Below are 21653 nucleotides of genomic sequence, written 5' to 3'. Positions count from 1 at the left end.
GCAGCTGTGTCAGCTCATAGGAGGCCACGCAGCCTGCAAGAGAGAGAAAGAGTGGGGATTTGAAGACCAGGGATCCAATCCCAAAGAGTTGCTCTGAGGCTGAAGTCAGGTTTGCAGCAGGTACAGGCCAGGTCCCTTGGATTGGAAGCTGGGGGCAGGGCCAGGGTGGCCGCACCTGTGCAGAGAGTGAGGAGGGGGAGCAGGAGAGGGGTCCAGGCCATGGTGGAGTCACCCAGCGCTGCCTCCAGAGCTCACAGCACAGCTGGGCTCCCCAGGCCTCTCTTATTTCCTCTCAGGCTGTGGGGCAGGGATGGTGGTGTTTATGCAAATTCCCTCCTCCCCTGGGGCTCCCCATAGAGCAGGGCTCAGTCTCAGTAGCTGTGCAGGCAGAACAGGGGCTGGGGAAGAGGAGAATCCCAGCTTCCTCAGAGCTGCTTCTCAGGTCTGGACATCTGCCTTTGCCTCTGAGACCCTTTTTTTTTAAAATATTTATTTATTTATTTATTTATTTGAAAGGCAGAGTTGCAGAGAGGCAGAGGCAGAGAGAAAGAAAAATCTTCCTTTCTCTGGTTCACTCCCCAAGTGGCTGCAACAGCTGGCACCGAGCCAGTCTGAAGCCAGGAGCCAGGAGCTTCTTCCGGTCTCCCACACAGGTGCAGGGGCCCAAGGACTTTGGCCACCTTCTTCCTAGACCATAGCAGAGAGCTGGATCAGAAGTGGAGCAGCCAGGACTGGAACTGGCATCCATATGGGATGCCAGCACTGCAGGCAGCGGCTTTACATGCTATGCCACAGCGCCAGCCCCTCTGACTACTTCGAAGTAATCCCACAGTCAATTTTTTGAACTCTATTTCCAGCATTTCTTCAATCTCTTCTTTTTCACTAATATCAAAGTGTTGTTGTGTTCCTTTGGAGGTGTCATGTTTTCTTGTTTCCTGAATTGGTGCATTTATTTTTAAGCGTTTGTGGAGATGCTATGCCTCTGTGGGTCGGTGGAGTGTCTGCTCTTTCAGTCAATACCCAGGGGTAGTGCTGGGTGTGGCCAGGGAGCTCATTCAGTGCTCAAGGTGAGGGGAGTGTCTAAGGTGACACTCAAATTGGGCATGGTAAATCTCCTCTTATTTTAATATTTTTTATCAGAGGGGAGTTTTAATCTGCTCTTTTGGCATAGTCTCACACTCACCTCCTCTCCTCCAAGCTGACCAATGCCTGGTTGCCAGCCCCAGTGGGTATAATATTCATTTGCGCTGCCACAAGAACCGCACAGAGGACCAAGCAGTGTGAGCATGGATCGCGCAGCAGTGATCCTCACCAGGGATTCAGGGAGCCCCAAGTGTGAGGAGCGACTGTCCAAAGACCCAGCCACACCCTGTACCCTCACACGCAGCCAGTGTTTTCACAGTCCCAAGTACCCAGATCCCTGGCAGTTCTCCCAACCAAACTTTGGTGTCTTCTCTCTGCTAGTTGCTGGGCATGAACACAAGCTGGTGCAGCAGTCACATATGTCCAAAATGTCTCGGCTAGTTACAGGATGCCAGTGCCAGGTGGTCAGGGAGAGAGAAACGAGCCCCTTATTTTCCTTTCTAGGTTGACAGAAATACTGTCCCCTGCAGGGCTCTAAGCAGGACTCATGCTGGGCTCTTCCCACAGCTTTATCGCCTGTGGCTTGGACTGCTGCAGTCTGGTCTCACCTCACTCTCCAAAGCTGGTGCTGAGGCTCTCAGCTGCTGGGGTCCTGAGTTGTGCATGTCCACACTTTCTACGTAGATCCACAGTGTCCCTCTCATTTGCATGGAGTTTCTTCTGCCATTTTCTCCCTAACTCTTCCCTGAGATTGCACTCTCCATGTTTTTTTTAAAACTATCCGCCCCTAAACTAGATCAGTAAGCTCCCTCCCTCTCCCTATTCTGCTATCTTGGTGTCTCCCACATGTGGTTTTAAAAGATCATAGGAATTTTATTTTTTGAAAATTTTAAATTATTTTCATTTTATTTGAAAGGCAGAAAGACAGAGATAGATCTGTCATCCACTGGTTTACTCCAAAGATACACACAGCAGCCAGTGTTGGGCTGGTGGGAACCAGACTCTGATGCATCAATTGCGTAGACTACCTTGTCTCAGGCTTTCCAGGTGTCCTTGGCAGAAATTCTAATAGTTCAATGTTATCTCTTCCATTTCTCCGTGTGACATAGGAATCAGCTCTCTGGGGCTGCGGGTGCCGGCACTGTTTTCCTGTCCAGGTCTAGAAGGGTGGAATCTGCACATTCAGGGGCCGCAGTGCGTGGATCCCCTGTTCTGCTTTGCCGTGGCTCAGAGTGTCCTGCTGTTCTGTAGCAATTTTGAATGAATGTCTGCAGTGTGAGCTTGTCCTCATGGGGCCTGTGGCGGTTTTCAATTTGTCCCTGTGTTTCTCTTCATTGTTGGTTCAGCAAAGTTGCTTGGATGCAGTTTGGTCCCTCTGAGCTCTTGCCCTTGACTGCAGGGGACGTGAGCAGACTTGAACCTGTGGCTGAGTTTCCCCAGTACTGAGCAGGCTCCTCTGACTGGTGACTCCGATGCCTTCCATGAGGCTCTCAACACTCTGAGCATAGGAACAGGTGCAGTGTGCCTTGTGTATGTGTATATGTGTGAGTGTTTGCATATGTGTTTGAATGCTTGCATGTGTGAGTGTTTGCATGTGTGTATCTGAGTGTTTGCTTGTGTGTGTGTTTGCTTTTGGGTGTGTTTGCTTTTGGGTGTGTTTGCATGTGTGTGTTTCTGTGATTGTTTGCATATGTGTTTCCATGTGTGTCTGAGTGTCTGCATGTGTGTGTATGTTTGCTAGTGTCTGGAGAAGTGGAAGGGGCGAGACGTAACAGTCATGAAGCTTCGATTTCTACTTCACTTCTAAGACGTGTTTATTCGAAAGGCAGAGTTAGACACAGAGCCATCTTCTATCTGCTGGTCACTCCCTAAGTGGCCCTAACAGGCCTGGGCCGAGCTGAAGCAGGGAGCCAGGAGCTCCCTCGGGGTCTCCCACGTGGGTCCAGGGACCCAAGCACGTGGGCCACCTTCCTCCGCTTTGCCCAGGCCCTTAGCAGGGCGCTGGACCTGAGTGGGGCATGTATGTGTATTTCTATGTGTGTATTTACAAGTGTGTGTTTTTTCCTTTGTGTGTGTTTGCCTGTGTTTGTGTGTGTGTTTGCATTTCACTGTGTTTTCGTGTGTTTCCATGTGTGTCTGAGTGTCTGCGTGTGTGTGTGTATGTTTGCTAGTGTGTGTTTGCAAGTATGTGCATTTCTGTTTGTGTGTATTTACAAGTGTGTGTTTGTTTCCTTTGTGTGTGTTTGCCTGTGTTTGTGTGTGTCTCTGTGTGTATGTGTTTGCATGTCTATTTACCTGCATGTGACAGTTTGCATGTATGGCTCCCATGCATAATTGCTCTCAGTTATCTTTGGGGTCCATTCCTTAACCTCGGGTGTTTATTTCACGCCTTCCCTGTTCATCAGTCCACAAGAAGGACACAGGCTCCTGAGAACTGTCTTTGCCCAACCACCTCTCATTTCCATTCCTTTCCCTGTATGCAGCCTGCATTTTGGAATGTCCCAGGAGTAAGAATCTAAGGGGAGGCACTGCGCCCAGAAACCCATTGGAAGGTAATCTCTGAGAAGTGAGAGAGGACACCTGTGTGCCTGCATGTGGCTACACTAGAGGCCACAGCTGGGAGGCCCTTTTAGGTCATTCTCCCCTGAGACAGGGACTTGGCACCTTGGTCTCAGGTGGGTCCTGGACCTGAGCCTCACTCTGGGTGGGGTGGATTCTGCAGCCCAGGTCGATCCCAGGTGCTGGCAGCACTGTGGCTTCCAGCAAGGAATCCCAGCAACAAGGATGGGAGGGGCAGCTCTGCAGAGTAGATATCCAGCACCCCCAGCAGGAAACTTCTGTGTTCAGGACCCAGGGGCCATGGAAGCTGGGGCTGCACCTGGGCAACTCAGGGCACCCTGTAGGAGCCCTGGGAGTGAGTGGAGGCCCTGGGCTGGGAGCAGACCCCACACACATGGAGACCCAGGCCACATATCAGCAATGGGTGTCTCCTCTGTGTGCCATTCCATTCAGGGCCTTTCCCCCCCACTTCTCACTCAGACCACAGCAGGAAGCCTGGTGCTGCTGTCACTGACCCCAGTGCTGACCAAGTCTCTGCAGAGCCTACCTGGGGGTCTCAGAAATGGGTGACCTGAACTGACCTGCTCATGTCTTTGTCCCCAGTCACCCTAGAGCTGCAAGGAGAGTGCAGCCCTGATGGGGATGTGGTTTGTGGCTCACTTCCCTGTTTGTGTCACTGTGAGCTCCAAAACCACTGTTAAACACCTGGCAGTAATAGTCAGCCTCGTCCCCCGCCTGGGCCCTGCTGATGGTCAGGGTGGCCGTGTTCCCCGAGTTGGAGCCAGAGAAGCGGTCAGGGATCCCTGAGGGCCACTTGCTATCCCTGTAGATGAGCAGCACAGGGGCCAGTCCTGGCTTCTGCTGGTACCAGCTCACAGCATAACTTTCAATGCTGTCTCCCCCACAGGTGATCCTGGCCGTCTGTCCCAAGGACACTGACACTGATGGCAGCTGTGTCAGCTCATAGGAGGCCACACAGCCTGCAAGAGAGAGAAAGAGTGGGGATTTGAAGACCAGGGATCCAATCCCAAAGAGTTGCTCTGAGGCTGAAGTCAGGTTTGCAGCAGGTACAGGCCAGGTCCCTTGATTGGAAGCTGGGGGCAGGGCCATGGTGGACGCACCTGTGCAGAGAGTGAGGAGGGGGAGCAGGAGAGGGGTCCAGGCCATGGTGGAGTCGCCCAGCGCTGCCTCCAGAGCTCACAGCACAGCTGGGCTCCCCAGGCCTCTCTTATTTCCTCTCAGGCCAGTGGGGCAGGGGGTGGTGGCGTTTATGCAAATTCCTCTGTCTCCTACAGGAGAGGCAGGGACCCACACACTTGAGTCATCACCTGCTGCTCCCAGATGTGCCCCACGAGTGCAGTAGCAGAAAGCTGGGATCAGAAGCGATATCGGCACTCGACTCAGCCTATCAGATATGGATTGCCTGTGGCCCAGGTGGCATCCTAACCACTGCCCCAAATTCCTGCCCCACTGCTTCTGTGGTCTCCTCACGGCTTCTAGTCTCATTTCCTCGTGGGGTTTGCCCCCTTCTGTGACTGCACCCCCATTAATGTTAGACCAGCGACAGATGCTGGGAATTTGTGATGGTTTCCTCTCAGGAACATTTAATTTAATTTTCACATTTTAAATATGTATTTATTTGAAAAGCAGAGTTATGAAAAGAAGAATAAGAGAGGTGAGAGACAGAGTCTTCTGTTAGCTGGTTTAACCCCAAATGCCTGCAATGACTGGTGCTGGGCCAGGCCAAAGCAAGGAACCTGGAGCTCCGCCTGGGTCTCCCACATTGGTGGATGGGGTCCAAGCAGCCGGGCCATCTTCCAGTGCTTCCCCAGGTGCACAGTCAGGGAGCTGGATCAGAAGTGGAGCAGCCAGGCCTGGAACTGGCATCCCCATGGCGTGCTGTGTTGCAGATGGTGGCTCAGCCTGCTGCACCACAGCTCCATCCCCATTCTCTCGGGGATTTTACATTAAATATTTCCAAAGGTGAGAGACCTAGTCCTGACAGGGAAACCAACTGCAGGGATTATAACCTCTGTGTGAACATCAAGGTCATGGTCTTTGCCCGGGGCAGAGCTCTGAAGGGTAGGAGGTCAGGGGTCCCTAAGGGATGATCCTGTGACTGCAGCCAGGCCAATTGTGTGGTCAGAGTTGTGGCCAGAAGCACATAGAGTCTCCCTCCCTCTGCAGAGTCCCCTACAGGAGCTGTGGGTGCTGTACCCAGGGACCAGCTCCACCTGTCCTCTCCCCAACCTGAGACTGCACCTGTGCCCAGGGCTGCATCCCTCAGGGCAGATGGGCTGCAGGTGGAGAGAGAGGCAATGGAGCAGGGGGTAAGGGTGGCTCTGGAAGTGCCCAGGGCAGAGAAATCAGCCCAGTACCCCTGCTGGCCAGTGAGCTTCATGGCCCTGAGAGTGGGCAGCAGGCTGAGGCATAGATCCTGGGAGAAGGAGGCAGGCCCTGGGAGCCCTGGGGTCTCACTCTGTGCTCCCTCCTGGTGCCCTGGACCATGGAGGGGCTCCCAGGTGAGTCTCACCCATAGGACCTGACCATGCTGAGTGCTGGTGCCAGGCTCCTCCAGTGCACTTCCCAGTGGAGCCCTTGCTGTGCCAGGGCTCCTGCCCTGCCCGTGTCCTGGGCTGTTCCTGTGTGAGCCTGACCTCGAAACAGGGTCCTTTCATGTCCTGGGGATGGGATGGACATTGCTGAGCTCCACTCGCAATCCTGACCTTGGACACCTGTTGCTCCATGGCACTGGCCACCTCCTCAGGCTTCCCCTGGGGAGCCCCATCCTCCCCCATGGCTGCTGCTTCTGCCTGCAGCTCTGCTGCCCCCTGCTGGTGCAGTTGACTTCACAGCAGGTGCTTCCCTGCTCCAGGTTCCTCCAAAGCCCCTGTCCCCTGAGAGGTGAGGACAGGGAGTCCAGCCTTGCTTGTGCTAGCTGTGCCCCCTCCATACTCAGCCCAGCCCAGAGAGGTGGCATCCGTGGTGTGCAGGGCTCAGAGCAGGTGCAGTGTCCATCAGCGCTTCCTGGGGTGCTGTACCCTTCCCGGGGGGCTGTCTGTGTGAGAACGAATAAGACCTAGCTCTTCCTTAGTTCTGTGCTCCCTGACTCCAGGGACTCCTGTGGGCTGCCTTGCAGGAGCACAGGCTGCTGTGTGCTCAGGCCCCAGAGTGAGGCTCCACCCACCCCAGTGGGGTAGCATTGCTTTTTGGGACACACAGGACGCGCCTGACCCTAGGCTCCATCGTGCACTGGAGCCATCATTGCCGATGTCGCTGTCACTGTCATGTTGCTCCTCCCACACCTCTCAGAGTTTTGGGTGCGAGGACTTCTGCACTGGCTGAGCCTGTGCCTGTATTGGGACTGGACATCTCCAGTTCCCTGTGACCTGGGGACCCCGTGCCTCCTACAGGACACAGCTTCTTGGCTGAATGCCTGACCTTGTATACACTCATGTTCCTCCTTCTCAAGGCTCCTGTAGAAACACCATGCTTCCTGCTCCTATTCTGAGAGCAATAGCCTTTCAACATTTTGATCCCCTTTCCGTTCTTTTGGTTGTGACTGGCAGATAGCATCTTGTTATTTTGTGTTCTGACACTGTGCATGTGTCTGATGTATGTGTGTGTGTGTGTTTTTTTAAGATTTATTTATTTATTTGAAAGCTAGAGTTACACAGAAAGAGAAGGAGAGGCAGATGAAGAGGTCTTTCATCTGCTGGTTCACTCCCCAGTTGCCTGCAAAGGCTGGAGCTGTGTCGATCCAAAGCCAATACACAGGGGGCCAGTGCTGTGGTCCAGCGAGTTAACACCCTGGCCTGAAGTGCCAGCATCCCATATGAGCACCGGTTCTAGTCCTGGCTGCTCCTCTTCCAATCCAACTCTCTGCTATGGCCTGGAATAGCAGTAGAAGATGGCCCAAGTCCCAAGCACCTACATGAGAGATGCAGAAGAAGCTCCTGTCTTCGGATCAGCGCAGCTCCAGCCATTGTGGCCATCTGGGGAGTGAACCAGTGGATACAAGACCTTTCTTTTTGTCTCTACCTCTCTCTGTAACTCTGTCTTTCAAATAAATAAAATAAATATTAAAAATAAACAAAGCCAACACAAGAGGCAGGAGCTTCTTCTGGGACTTTCACATGGGTTCAGGGACCCAAGCACTTGGACCATCTTCTACTGCTTTCTCAGGCCATATCAGAGCTGGATAGGATGTGGAGCAGCTGGAACATAAACCAGTGCCCATAGGGGATGCCAGCTCTGCAGGCAGCAGCTTTACCTGCTATGCCACAGCACCAGCCCTGGGTGATGTGTTTTACCATTCTGATGTGCATGTAATGTGACACTAGGGTCCCCAGCCTGGGTATTCCCTTGTGCTTGGTCAAATCCAGTGCAGCCTGGACTTCTGCATGTCCCTCTGTGCCCTTGAGCAGAAACAGGAGATGTGATTCTTCTCCACCACCTCATCAGGTGCTGGATCCGCCAAACCCAAACCTCCTCCTCTGCACTCATCATCTTCAACGGCACTGTCACTGAGCTGAAGCAGTCAAGTGTGTGCCTCCCTTTGCATCCGCTGAAATGAGTGGCTGGGCATCCAGTAGATCCTGGGGTGGAAGCCAGAGTCTGCAGGTCCCTCGGCTCAGGGTCGCATTGGCAGTGTCTGAGACCCAGGAGGAGAGAGCTGTCGGTCAGAAGGCAGTGAATGCCGGTGCACAGGACGCACCTCTGATTCAGACCCTGAGCTGTGTCTTCCTCTCAGAGCGTAGGGGTGGGGGCAGTGAGCCCTCAGGAGGAGGGGACGTCAGTGGACGTCTCCATTCCATCCCCTGGCTTCCTATCTCCTCTCCCTGCCATCACTCGGTCCTGTGGTGTGCTCCACCTGCACATCGGAACACCCAGGTGGTATCATGGTCATGGAGCCGATGCCACTTGGGGAAGATTGGGAGAGTCCTGCACTCAGGGAGTGGAGAATCGACCACAGGGGCCTCATCCTGCCCAGGAGCAGCAGCCTGGAGGAGTGGAGGAGTGGTTGTTCCTGCATTCTGAGGCGGGCCCCTCAGCATAAAGGACGGGTGTGGTTCCTGCACCCCCACCACCAAGAAGGAGGCGCTGAGCCTCATGGACTCCGTGGACTCGGGAGTTGTCTGGGACTCAGTTGGGGAGGTTGCCCCAAAGCACACAGGTTGGGGAGCTCTGTGGCCCAGGCCAATCCCAGGTGGAGGCAGCGCTGTGGCTCCTAGGGAATCCCAGCAGAGGGGTGGGAGGGGCAGCCTGAAGAGCAGATGCACAGCGCCCCCTGCAGGGACCTTTCTGTTCAGGACCCAGGGGCTATGGGGAATTGGGGCTGGGCTTGTGCAGCTCAGGGCATCCTAAGGGCCCTGGGAGTTGAGTGGAGGCCCTGGGCTGGAAGTTGTCCCTGCACACATGGAGACCCAGACCCTACAGCCCACAGCAGGAGAGTGCCTCTGTGTGTCCTTCCACTCAGTCCTCTTTCCCCAGTTCCTACCCATTCCATAGCAGAGCACCCTGGTGCTACAAGAGCTGACCCAGCCTCTGTAGACACAGCCTGAGGGTCTCAGACCTGAGAGAGCTGAGCCTGACCTGCTCAGGGCTTTGTCCCAGTTCTCCTGGGGCTGCAGGGAGAGATGCCACTGACAGGGATGGGGTTTGTGTCTCACTTCCCCGTCTGCCTGGGTCACTGAGAGCAATGGCACTGCTGTCCCACACCTGGCAGTAGTAGTCAGCCTCATCCCCGGCCTGGGCCCCACTGATGGTCAGGGTGGCCGTGTTCCCCGAGTTGGAGCCAGAGAAGTGGTCAGGGGCCCCTGAGGGCCGGTTTCTATTACTGTAGATGAGCAGCACAGGGCCAGGCCCGGCTTCTGCTGGTACCAGTGCACACTGTAGTCTTCTTTTTTTATTTTATTTTTTTTATGACAGGCAGAGTGGACAGTGAGAGAGAGAGAGACAGAGAGAAAGGTCTTCCTTTCTCCGTTGGTTCACCCTCCAAATGGCCGCTGCGGCTGGCCTACTGCGCTGATCTGAAGGCAGGAGCCAGGGGCTTCTCCTGGTCTCCCATGCGGGTGCAGGGCCCAAGCACTTGGGCCATCCTCCACTGCACTCCTGGGCCACAGCAGAGAGCTAGACTGGAAGAGGAACAACCAGGACAGAATCCGGCACCCCGACTGGGACTAGAACCCGGTGTGCCAGCGCCGCAGGTGGAGGGTTAGCCTAGTGAGCCATGGTGCCAGCCCTGCACACTATATTCTTCTATGCTGTCTCCCCCACAGGTGATCCTGGCCATCTGTCCCAGGGACACTGACACTGATGGCAACTGTGTCAGCTCATAGGAGGCCACACAGCCTCCAAGAGAGGGGCTGAGCAGAGCAAGGACCCATTCACAGAGGGGCTCAGTCTGGATCAGTCTTGGGCTGGGCTCCTGGATCAGGGCAGGTCCAGGTTAGGGGCTGATGGTTGAGCCTGGCTGCAGGGCCATGATGGCTGCACCTGTGCAGAGAGTGAGGAGGGGGAGCAGGAGAGGGGTCCAGGCCATGGTGGAGTCACCCAGTGCTGCCTCCAGAGCTCACAGCACAGCTGGACTCCCCAGGCCTCTCTTATTCCCTCTCAGGCCAGTGGGGCAGGAAGGGGTGGGGTTTATGCAAATTTCCCCCTCCCCTGGGACTCTCCACAGAGCACAGCTCAGTGTAAGCACCTGTGCTGGCAGACAGGGCATGGAGAGAAAGGAGGGGGCTGGAACTTCCTCCGAGCTGCCTCTTTGCTCAGGAAATTCTCCTTGACCTCTGAGGCCCCTGACCACAGTTAGGTGCACTTCTGACCACAGGACCACAGCCTCCCACCACCCCCGGCCTTACTGTGTCCTGGGCCCACCTCAGCAGGCTATGTCTCTCATCAGCCTGGCCATGGGCTGGGCTGGGTGCTGCTGAGAGGTCAAGGTCAGCTCCTTACTCAGCAGCAGGTGCACCCTGGTCCCCAGTGCACTTCTGCCCCACTGCACTTGCCATAGCCTTTCTCTAGGATTTAGATTTATTTTCACATAAGATAACATGCTTGTTAAACATCCACATGCTTTTGAAATAAAAATTCTAGGTGTTTAATTTTTAAAAGATTTTAATAATTTTCATTTTATTTGAGAGGGAGACAGACAAGATAAATCTTCCATCCACTAGTTCAATCCAAAAATGCACACAAAAACCAGTGCCGGCCCAGTCTGTAGCCATGTGCTGGGTCCCCAGCTTGAGTGGCAGGGACTCAACTCCTTGAGCCAGCACCTGTGGGCTCCCAGGGTGCACCTCAGCAGGAAGCTGGAATGAGGAGTGGAGTCTGCACTGCAAACAGGCAGTCAGACGTGGGATTCTTGTGTCCCGAGTGGCATCCTAACCACAGCAAAAAATGCCTGCCCCAACTGCTTGCCCTTGTGGACCCATCACAGCCTCTGTCTCACTTCCCATGAGGGGTTTGCTCCCTTCACCCTTATCCCATAACAGACGCGTGTGTTTTGTGATTTTGGTTTTTCTCAGGAATCTTTAAGGTTAATAATTTTTAATAGTGAGAAATCCAGTCCTGGCTGGGAGACCGATTGCAGGCTCCTAGGCCGCGGTGAGATCTCAGGGTCATGGTGCCTGCCATGGGCAGGAGGTCAGGGGACCCTCAGGGATGTTTCTGTCACTGCAGCCAGGCCAGCCCCGTGGTCAGAGCTGTGGCCGGCTGCGGCTGGGAGAGTCCTCCAAAATCTGCAGAGTTCCTTACAGGAGCTGCAGACACTGCACCTGGGAACCTGGACCACCTGTCCTCTCACCCATCTGAGCCTGCACCTGTGCCCAGGTGATAAAAATCAGCCAGGGAGGAGAGGTCAGGGGAGCTCTGGAGATACCCAGGAAAAATGGTTAGCCTTGGGAGCCCTGCAGGACAGAGAGGGACATGGTCCTGAGAGTGTGCAGGTGGCTCAGGCACTGTCATGGGGAAGGCCCTGGTGTCCATGGTCTCACACTATGCTCTTTCCTAGAGACCCTGACATTGGGCAGTGTCCCCAGTGCGTCTCAACCTAGTGGGACCTGACCAGGCTCACCAAGGGACAGGCCACTCCAGTGCATTCCCAGAAGAGGCCCCATTAATCCCAAGGGAGTCCAAGGGGCTGGGTCAGGCATCCCTGCCCGAGGTCACAGAGATGATTCTTGGACACCTGTTGCCTCCCAAGCTCCTCCTCCTCAGATGACATCACAACAGCCCAGCCTCCCTCCAGGCTACAGCTCTCCTGCTACCTGCTGGTGGAGAAGACTCAGACCAGGAACTTCCCTGCTCCAGGTTCCTCCTAAGCCCCGGTACCCTGAGCTAGGGGATGAGGACCCCACAGCCTCAGCCTGCACTGCAGAGCAGCTGCACTCCTAGACAGCCTCATCCTCCCCAGGAGCTGCAGCGTGGAGGTGTGGTTGTTGCCTGCATTCTTAGGTGGGCCCTTCAGCATAAAGGACAGGTGTGATACCTGCACGGCCACCATGGAGACGGGGGCTCCAAGCCCGCATGGACCCCATGGAGTCTGGAGTTGTGTGGGTCACAGGTAGCGAGGGGCAAAGGAAGAGTCATGTCATGTGTGTGGCAGTGGTGTCAGCTCCCCGCTGCCTGGGCCCTAGGATCCTGCAGCCTTAACAGAATAGAGCATCTGTGATAGAACAGAAATCGTGTGTTTCTTGTGGACCCCGTTACCCAATCTCCAGAGAGATTCCAGGAGTTGGGTATCAAGGCCTTGGCATTTTGAATGGAATCCATGCACCTTGAAAAAAGCTTGGTTCTTCATCGGATGGAAAACCTCTCTTTTTCTGCCTCTCTTCTCTCTGTGTGACTCTGACTTTCAAATATATAAATAAATCTTAATATAAAAAGAAAAAAGCTAGGTTCTGGTCCATGCTCACACCTGAGAGCTGCGTGCACTCCTGCTTCTCCTGCAGAGTCGATGTCCCTGGCCTCAGACAGGCAGAGCTGGGCCAGCATCAGCGCATCCCATCCTGGGCTCACAGCCTTGGTCTCTCTCAAGTCCACGATCTCAGAGACAGAAATCAGAGACCGGGTGCCTCTCCTGCCACATGAAGTGTGGAAAGGAAGGGAGAAGAGGAGAGGTGTCTCGTGCAGGCACCAGGCTCTCTGCAGACTTTGTCCATCCCTGGCCCTGTGCCTGGATCTCAGCAGGGCCTGGACTGCAGTGAGGAGATGCCAGGGTTGACCATGAACTCTTTCTCCAGGAAGCTGGGCTTCCAGTGGAATCTAAACTGCTTCTCCTGCTGCTGGGGCTGTGGTGAGAACCCATCTGAGTAAGCTGAGACTGAGGTCACGGTTATTGCTCAAATGGTGGTGAGAGGGAGAGCCAGGCCTGCACCGGGAGGTTCTTGTTCCTTGACCCCATCTGTCTGTGCCACTGTGAGTCACTGATAGCTGCTGCCACTGCCATCGCTTGTAGCACAATAGTAGTCAGCCTCGTCCCCAGCCTGGGCCCCACTGATGGTCAGGGTGGCCGTGTTCCCTGAGCTGGAGCCAGAGAAGCGGTCAGGGACCCCTGAGGGCCGACTGGTATCCCTGTAGATGAGCAGCACAGGGGCCTGGCCTGGCTTCTGCTGGTACCAGGAAGCATAACTTCTGCTCAGTGTATCTGCAGTGCATGTGAGGGAGACCGTCTGTCCCAAGTTCACCTGCACTGAGGCTGGCTGAGTCAGCACGAAGGAGAGCACAGGGCCTGCAGGGAGAGCGAGAGGGAGAGATGAGTTCAAGGATCATGGGCCCTCTGAAGAATCCCCAGTCATCCTGGGCTGGACACATCCAGGGAGTCGTTGGTCCCACAGGGCGACCTCATGGCCCTGCTGAGCTCAGAGTGAGGCCAGGCTGGCCCCAGAGCACCGGGCTAGGCAGGGTGCGGGGCCATGGGGCAGTACCTGTGCAGTGAGCAAGGATGACCAGGAGGACAGGGGTCCAGGCCATGGCAGAGGCGCCCCTGAGCTGTTCCCTGAGTGCCAGGCTGGGCTGGGCTCCTCCCCGGCCTCTTATGTCCTGGCTGCTGAGAGCTGCCCCAGATGCAAATCAGCCAGGCTCAGGGCTGCTGCCTAGGAGCCTGTGGTTTCCTGAGCAGGGCTCAGCCCAGGGTGAGAGGGGAGGGCCCTGTCTCCTTTGCCCTCGCCCTGACTGCTGCTTCTTCTGTTGCTACCATGGAGTGTGCTGACATCACCACTGCGTCCTGTCCTCGCTCCTGGGCTGCCTGGCAGAGCTCAGAGGGATCTGTCTGCCTCTCTTGACCCCAGTCTGCAGGGCACAGTCAGAGCTTAGACCAACTGGAGGTCTGCACAGGGCACACTCCTGACCTTCCAGAGCCCGAGTCAAACCCTTCCTGTGCAGGGGCACACGGAGTTGTTGAATTTCCTGAGCCAGGTCAGGGTTGTTCCTGCTATGAGCGCCAGTGGCAGCTCACAGGGGCTGGGCCAGGTCTCCAGTGTCTGCTGTGCCCTGAATCAGTTCTTGTGCTTGACAGATACCTGAGGGTTCTAATGTTTTAGCTAACCTGGGATGAGTAAGTGGCGTGGAGAGAGGACTCTGTGTTCTAGATGCCCTGAAAAAGAGGTACATTCTACAGGAGTGAGATCTGAGTGATGAGAAAGCAACATTCATAGGAAAGTGTCAAGGACAATGATTTAGTCACCAGCAGCTTGTCCTGTAGGTCTGAGGTCCTAGTCCCTGAGCCCTCCCCGCCCCACACACACACACCCCACACCCTCCCCCAGCCAGTGTTCTATGCCCCTGGAATCTTCTCCCTTCCCAGCCCGGGTCTCTGCTGCCCTCTGGTGGCTCCACACTGGCTGATGGGGGCTCAGCGGCATCTATGGTGCAGGTGCAGGTTCAGCGCCTGCTGCTCGGAAGGTGAGCACTGTGTTGTGATCCTGGTGCACTCCTCCCAGCCTCTGTCTCTTTTCCCCTGTGGGATGCCCTGTAAACCCCCATCCCTTGTTAGATCAGGCATCCACACTGTGAATTTTGCAATTTTGTTTTCACTTGAGAACATTTTAAGTTAATAATTTTCCATGTGAGATATCCAGTCCTGACTGGGAAACTAATTGCAGATTCTGTGGCCTCCGTGAAGCCTCAGGGTCCTGGTCCCAGCCTAGGGCTGATCTCTGGAGGGTGGGAGTAGAGACTGTGCGTTATGTCGGATAGGGTGAGCACAGGGCCCTGCTGAGCTCAAGAGTGAGGCCAGGCTGGTCCCAGAGCTCTGGGCTGAATGGGATGGGGCCCTGATTAGCACCTGTGCAGTGAGCGTGGGGGCCCAGGAAGACAGGGGTCCTGGCCATGGCGCTCTGGAGGCCCAGGCTGGGCTGGGCTCCTCCTCGGCCTCTCATGCCCAGGCTGCTGAGAGCTGCATCAGATGCAAATCAGCTGGGCTCAAGGCTGCTTCTGAGGAGCCCGGGGTTTCCAGAGAAGAGCTCAGCCCAGTGGTGAGGGGGAGGGCCCTGCAGACCCCGCCCCAGCCCCGCCTGATCCTTCCCCTGCAGCTGCCATGGTCTGGGCCGACATCACCACCCACCACTGACGGTGTCCTGGCCTCACTCATGGCCTGGCAGAGCTCAGAGGGGATCTGTCTGCCTCCCTGAGCCCAGTCTGTGGGCCACAGTCTGAGCTTAGGCAACTCGAGGTCAGCACAGGTCAGGCCTCTGACCTCCCAGAGCCTGAGTCAGATCCCTTCCTGAGCAGGTGCACACGGAGTTGTCAAAGTTCCCTTTCGCTGCTCCTTCTCCCCTACCTACCCCATCAAGGTGTTAAGAGGACCTGTTCCTGACACGTGGTCCTCTGTGTGTGTGTGTGTGTGTGTGTGTGTGTGTGTCTTGATCCCTCTCTCCCTTGTTCTCTCCCTCCTTCTCTCTCTCGTGATCCCTCTCTTACGCTCTCCCTCTCTTTTCCCTCCTTTGCCCCTTCTCTCCGGTCTGTTGGGTTCCCCCAATAAACCTTCTCTCTTAAAAAACGTTCCTGAGCCATGTCAGATGTGAGAGCCTGTGGTGGCTCCCAGGTGCTGGGTGCCCAGCTCTCCTGTGTCTGCTGTAGGTAGGGTCAGATCATGCGCTTGACAAATACCTGAGAGTCATAGTGTTTTAGCTCGATTGAAATGAGAACCAGCTGGGAGAGAAGGAGAATCCGTATGCTAGGATGTCCCTGAGAGCATCCCTGTGGAGTTTTCCTTCTTCTGGTCTACATGATATTTTTAAATGCCTCTTTCTAAAAAAAAATTATTTATTTGAAAGGCAGAGTAATAGAGGTAGAGGCAGAGAGAGAGAAAAGTCTTCCATCAGCTGGATCACTCCCCAAATGGACACAACAGCTGGAGTTGAGTCTATCCAAAGCCAGGAGCCAGGAGCTTCTTCCAGGTCTCCCACGAGGGTTCAGGGACCCAAGGGGCCCTTCTTCTACTGCTTTCCCAGGCCATAGCAGAGAGCTTGATTGGAAGTGGAGCAGCCGGGACTAGAACCGGTGCCCATATAGGATGCTTGCACTGCAGGTGGTGACTTTACCCACTACGCACCAGCGCCGACCCTTTAAATTCTATTTTATGTTTATCTCTTTGTTCTCAGAGTCAGTAAAGTTGACCTGAATTCATTTGATCCTTTCTCAACGACCTGAACAATTTCCAGCACAGACAGGAGCAGAGTTGGCCTCAGCTCTTTGTCCCCAGCACTGAGGCTCAGCCTTTCTGGAGCTCAGCAGCATCCACAGGGCACTTTCTGCTCAGACTGTAGGGACAGGCACTGTGCTCTGTGTGCGTGCACATGGGTGTCTGTGTGTTACATGTGTGTATATGTGCACATGTGTGTATGCCTGTGTGCTTACTTGTGTTTGTATGGGTGTGTATGTGTGACTGTAACTGTGTGTATGTGTACATGTTTATGTATGTGTCTGTGTGAGTATGTGTGTGTGCATGTGTCTGTATGTGCATTTTCCGTGTGTGTAAATGAGCTTATGTGTGTATGTGCATGTGTTTCTGTGTGAATATGAATGGGTACAGGCGTGTAAATGTGCATCTATGCGTATGTTCACAAGGGTGTGTACATGAATTCGTGTATGTATATGTGACATATATATGTATCTGCATGTGGTTGTGTGTGCATCCATTTGTATGTACATGTATGTGTGTACACATATGTGGGTATGTGTATTTGTGTGTAATTATATGTGTGTATACATATGTGGGTATGTGTATGTGTGTTAGTGTTTGTGTAATTATATGTGTGTATGTGTGTGTGTTTGTGTAAGTGTATATGTCTACACGTATGTGAGAATGTGTATGTTTGTTCCTGTGTGTTTGTGTAAATGTATGTGTGTACATGTATATGGGTATGGTATGTGTGTATGTGTTTCTGTAATTGTATGTGTGTATACGTAAGTGGTTATGGGTGTGTGTGTGTGTAATTGTATGTGTGTACATGTACGTGGGTATGTGTGTACACATATGTGGGTATGTTGATGTGTGTGTTTGTTTAATTGTATGTGTGTGCAGATATGTGGGTATGTGTGTTTGTATAATTGTGTATGTGTACACGTATGTGGGTATGTGTATGTGTGTTTCTGTAATTGTATGTGTGTATACGGAAATGGGTAGGTGTATGTGTGTGTTTGTGTAATTGTATGTGGGTATGTTTCTGTGGGTATGTGTGTATGTAATACTGTATGTGCATACATGTATGTGGGTATGTGTGTAATTGTATGTGTACACGTATGTGGATATGTGTAGTGTGTTAGTGTAATTGTATGTACACATGTGGGGGTGTGTTTGTGTTATTGTGCATGTACACATATGTGGGCATGTGTGTGATTTTATGTTTATACATGTGTGTGTATGATTGTATGTGCACACATGTATATGGGTATGTATGTGTGTGTGTGTGTGAGCCTTCCCAGTGTGTTATGACACGACTTTGGTTGGTTCGTTTCTCAACTTCAGGCCTCTTTTCCCACAAGGAAGCCCATGAATCTCAGGGAGATTGCAGACTGCAGGTCTGTCTCGGTGACTTCTCTCCCCTCTGTGCACTCTGTAACACTGGGCTTCCAGGAAGAAGAGTCCCAGAGGAAACACTGCATGCTGCAGGCGATGGGGAAGTTTCCACCATAAGGCAGTGTAGCAGGACACCAGGCGCCTGCTGTGGCTACACTAGAGGCCCCCCCGGGACACCCCTCCAGGTCACCGGGCCTGGAGACAGGGACTTGGCGCCTTGGTCTAAGTCAGGTCCTGGACCTGGGCTTCCCTCTGAGTGGGGCCTGGCCTTGCTGGGGCAGGGGAGCTCTGCAGCCCAGGTCAATCTATGTGGGGGCAGCACTGTGGCTCCCAGGGACTCCCAGCAGAGGGGTGGGAGGGGCAGCCTGATGAGCCTATGTACATCGCCCCCTGCACGGAGCTTCTGTGTTCAGGACCCATGGGCATTGGGAGCTGGGGCCGCACTGGGGCAGCTCAGGGCATCCTCCAGGATCTGGAGGCCAGACTGGACGCCCTGGGTTGGCAGCAGACCCCACACACAGTGACTCTGGCCCCACACCCAGCAATGGGTGACTCCTCTGTGTGTTCTTCCACTCAGGGCCTCTTTCCCCACTCCCCACCTGACCACAGCACAGCCTGGTGCTCTAACCCTGGCCCAGCCCTGACCCAGCTTCTGCAAAGCCAGCCTGGGAGCTGGGTAGACAGGGCAGCATGGGGGTCTCAGACCTGTGTGAGTTGGGCCTGACCTGCTCTTGACTTTGTCCCCTGTCCTGCTGAGGCTGCAGGGAGAGTGTGCCCCAGATGGGGACAGGGTTTATGTCTTACTTCCCTGTCTGTCAGTGTCACTGTGCTCTTCATTGTTATCATCCCACACCTGGCAGTAATAGTCAGCCTCGTCCCCGGCCTGGGCCCCGCTGATGGTCAGGGTGGCCGTGTTGCCTGAGTTGGAGCCAGAGAAGTGGTCAGGGATCCCTGAGAGCCGGTTGCTATCCCTGTAGATGAGCAGCACAGGGGCCTGGCCTGGCCTCTTCTGGTACCAGTGCACACTGTATTCTTCTATGCTGTCTCCCCCACAGGTGATCCTGGCCGTCTGTCCCAGGGACACCGACACTGATGGCAGCTTTGTCAGCTCATGGGAGGCTACGGAGCCTGCAAGAGAGGGAAGAGAGGGGCTGATCAGAGGATGGACCCATTCCAGAGTGTTGTCTCTGAATCTGTCTTGGACTTGGCTGCTAGATCAGGGCAGGTCCAGGTTGGGAGCTGTGTGGTTGAGCCTGGGGGCAGGGCCATGGTGGCCGCACCTGTGCAGAGAGTGAGGAGGGGGAGCAGGAGAGGGATCCAGGCCATGGTGGAGTCACCCAGCGCTGCCTCCAGAGCTCACAGCACAGCTGGGCTCCCCAGGCCTCTCTTATTCCCTCTCAGGCCAGTGGGGCAGGGAGGAATGGGGTTTATGCAAATTTCCCCCTCCCCTGGGCCTCTGCAGAGCATGGCTCAGTGTCAGCACCTGTGCTGGCAGACAGGGCATAAGGAGAAAGGAGGGGCCTGGAGCTTCCTCTGATCTGCCTCTCTGCTCAGGAAATTCTCCTTGACCTCTGAGGCCCCTGACCACAGTTAGGTGCACTTCTGACCACAGGACCACTGTCTCTCCCCAACCCCTGGCCTTACTGTGTCCTGGGCCCACCTCAGCAGGCTGTGTCTCTCATCAGCCTGGCCATGGACTGGGCTGGGTGCTGCTGAGAGGTCATTGTCAGCCCCTTACTCAGCAGCAGGTGCACCCTGGTCCCCAGTGCACTTCTGCCCCACTGCACTTGCCATAGCCTTTCTCTAGGATTTAGACTTATTTCACATCAGATAATATGCTTCTTAAACAACCACATGCTCTTTATATACAAATTCTAGGTGTTTAATTTTTAAAATTTTTAATCATTATCATTTTATTTGAGAGTGTGACAGAGATAGATTTTCCATCCACAAATTCACTTCAAAAATGTACAAAAAAGGCCGGCGCCGCGGCTCACTAGGCTAATCCTCCGCCTAGCAGCGCCGGCACACCGGGTTCTAGTCCTGGTCGGGGCGCCGGATTCTGTCACGGTTGCCCCTCTTCCAGGCCAGCCCTCTGCTGTGGCCAGGGAGTGCAGTGGAGGATGGCCCAGGTGCTTGGGCCCTGCACCCCATGGGGGACCAGGAAAAGCACCTGGCTCCTGGCTCCTGTCATCGGATCAGCGCGGTGCGCCGGCCGCAGCGCGCGGGCCGTGGCGGCCATTGGAGGGTGAACCAACGGCAAAGGAAGACTTTTCTCTCTGTCTCTCTCACTGTCCACTCTGCCTGTCAAAAAAAAATATACAAAAAAGCAGTCTGGGCTAGTCTGTAGCCATGTGCTGGGTCCGCAGCTTGAGTGGCAGGGAATCTACTCCTTGAGCCAGCACCTTTGGGCTCCTAGGGTGCACCTCAGCAGGAAGTAGGAATGGGAAGTGGAGTCTGCACTGCAAACAGGCAGTCAGACATGGGATTCCTGTGTCCTGAGTGGCGTCCTAGCCACAGCAAAAAATGCCTGCCCCAACTGCTTGCCCTTGTGGACTCATCACAGCCTCTGTCTCACTTCCCGTGAGGGGTTTGCTCCCTTCACCCTCATCCCATAACAGACGCGTGTGTTTTGTGATTTTGTTTTTTGTTGGGAATCTTTAAGGTTAATGATTTTCAATAGTGAGAAATCTAGTCCTGGCTTGGAAACCAACTGTAGGCTCCTAGTCCACGGTGAATCTCAGGGTCATGGTTCCTGCCCAGGGCTGAGCTCTGGAGGGTGGGAGGTCAGGACCCTCAGGTAGGATACTGTCACTGCAGCGAGGCCAGCCCTGTGGTCAGAGCTGTCACTGGCGGCAGGGACAGTCCTCCTCCCTCTGCAAGTCCCCCATAGGAGCTGCAGACATTGCACCTGGGGTCCAGGCCCACCTGTCACCTCCTCCACCTGAGCCTGCACCTGTGCCCAGGTGGGAAGGAACAGCCCAGGAGGAGAGGTCAAGGTAGCTCTGGAAGTTCCCAGGGAAAAAGCTCAGTCATGGTATCCCTGCAGGACACCTGAGAGTGTGCAGGTGGCTCAGGCTCTGTCCTGGGGAAGAACCCAGGCACTGCTGTCCATGGTCTCACACTGTGCTGTTTCCGAGCGCCCCTGACCATGGGGTGGCATCCCTGTGAGTCTCTTGCTAATGGCACCTGCCCAGACTGACCAAGGGACCAGGCTGCTCCAGTGTATTCTCAGGTGAGGCCCCATTAATCTCAACGAAGCCAAGGGGATGGGTCAGACAGTCTCTGCCTGAGGTCACAGAACTGACCCTGAAACACCTGTAGCCTCCTGGGCTCCTCCCTCAGGTGGCATCTGAACAGCCCCAGCCTCCCTCCTGATGCAGTTCTGCTGCCCTCTGCTGGCAGAGCACTCAGACCAAAGCTTTCCTCCTCCAGGTTCCCCCAAAGCCCCTGTTCCTTGGGCCTGGGGATGAGGACCCCACAGCCTCAGCCTCCACTGCAGAGCAGCTGCACCTCCCCAGGAACAGCAGCAGGGGTGTGGTTGTTGCCTGCATTCTGAGGGGGGCCCCTCTGCAGAAAGGACAGGTGTGTACCTGTCCCCCGTCCACTAAGAAGGAGGCGCTGAGCCTGCATGGACCCCATGGACTCTGGAGTTATCAGGGTCTCACGTGAGGAGGTTGCCCCACAGCAGACAGGGAAGGCTGTGTCACATGTGTGGCAGTGGTGTCAGCTCCCTGCTATTTGGGTCCTAAGATCCTGCAGTCTTAACAGAAGAGAAGCATTTGTGATGGGAGCAGAAATCATGTGTTGTAGATGGACCCTGTTTTCTAATCTTTAGACAGATTCCAGGAGTTGGTACGAAGGCCGAGAATTCTCCATGGAATCCATGCACTTTGAATGTAGTTTGGTTCTGGTCCATGCTCACACCTGAGAGCTGCGTGCACTCTTGCTTCTCCTGCAGAGTCGATGCCCCTGGCCTCAGACAGGC

At 54.7% G+C, this 21653-nt stretch overlaps 1 protein-coding gene across 16 annotated transcripts in view; it reads right to left on the bottom strand.

Moving 5' to 3' along the window:
• The window catches only part of LOC108178662 (immunoglobulin lambda-1 light chain), a 353981-nt gene that overhangs the window by 38503 nt on the left and 293825 nt on the right, over positions 1-21653 (bottom strand). Inside the window, exons 1-2 of one of the 16 annotated variants that reach the window (XM_070065864.1) lie at positions 13572-13656; positions 13071-13375 (exon numbers count right to left, since the gene is read on the bottom strand). The exons of 14 other annotated variants lie outside the window; for them this stretch is intronic. In XM_070065864.1, the coding sequence (XP_069921965.1) occupies positions 13071-13375; positions 13572-13617 (351 nt within the window). In that variant the 5' untranslated portion in view covers positions 13618-13656. Of the gene's footprint in view, positions 1-13070; positions 13376-13571; positions 13657-21653 lie in introns of those variants that run through there. One more of the 16 variants, XM_070065866.1, reaches the window with a different exon arrangement.

Source organism: Oryctolagus cuniculus, chromosome 21, assembly GCF_964237555.1.
Source record: "Oryctolagus cuniculus chromosome 21, mOryCun1.1, whole genome shotgun sequence".
In the NCBI taxonomy this organism is placed as follows: domain Eukaryota; kingdom Metazoa; phylum Chordata; class Mammalia; order Lagomorpha; family Leporidae; genus Oryctolagus; species Oryctolagus cuniculus.
Note: the sequence above shows the minus strand (reverse complement) of the source record. Positions and strands in the feature narration are given on the sequence as shown.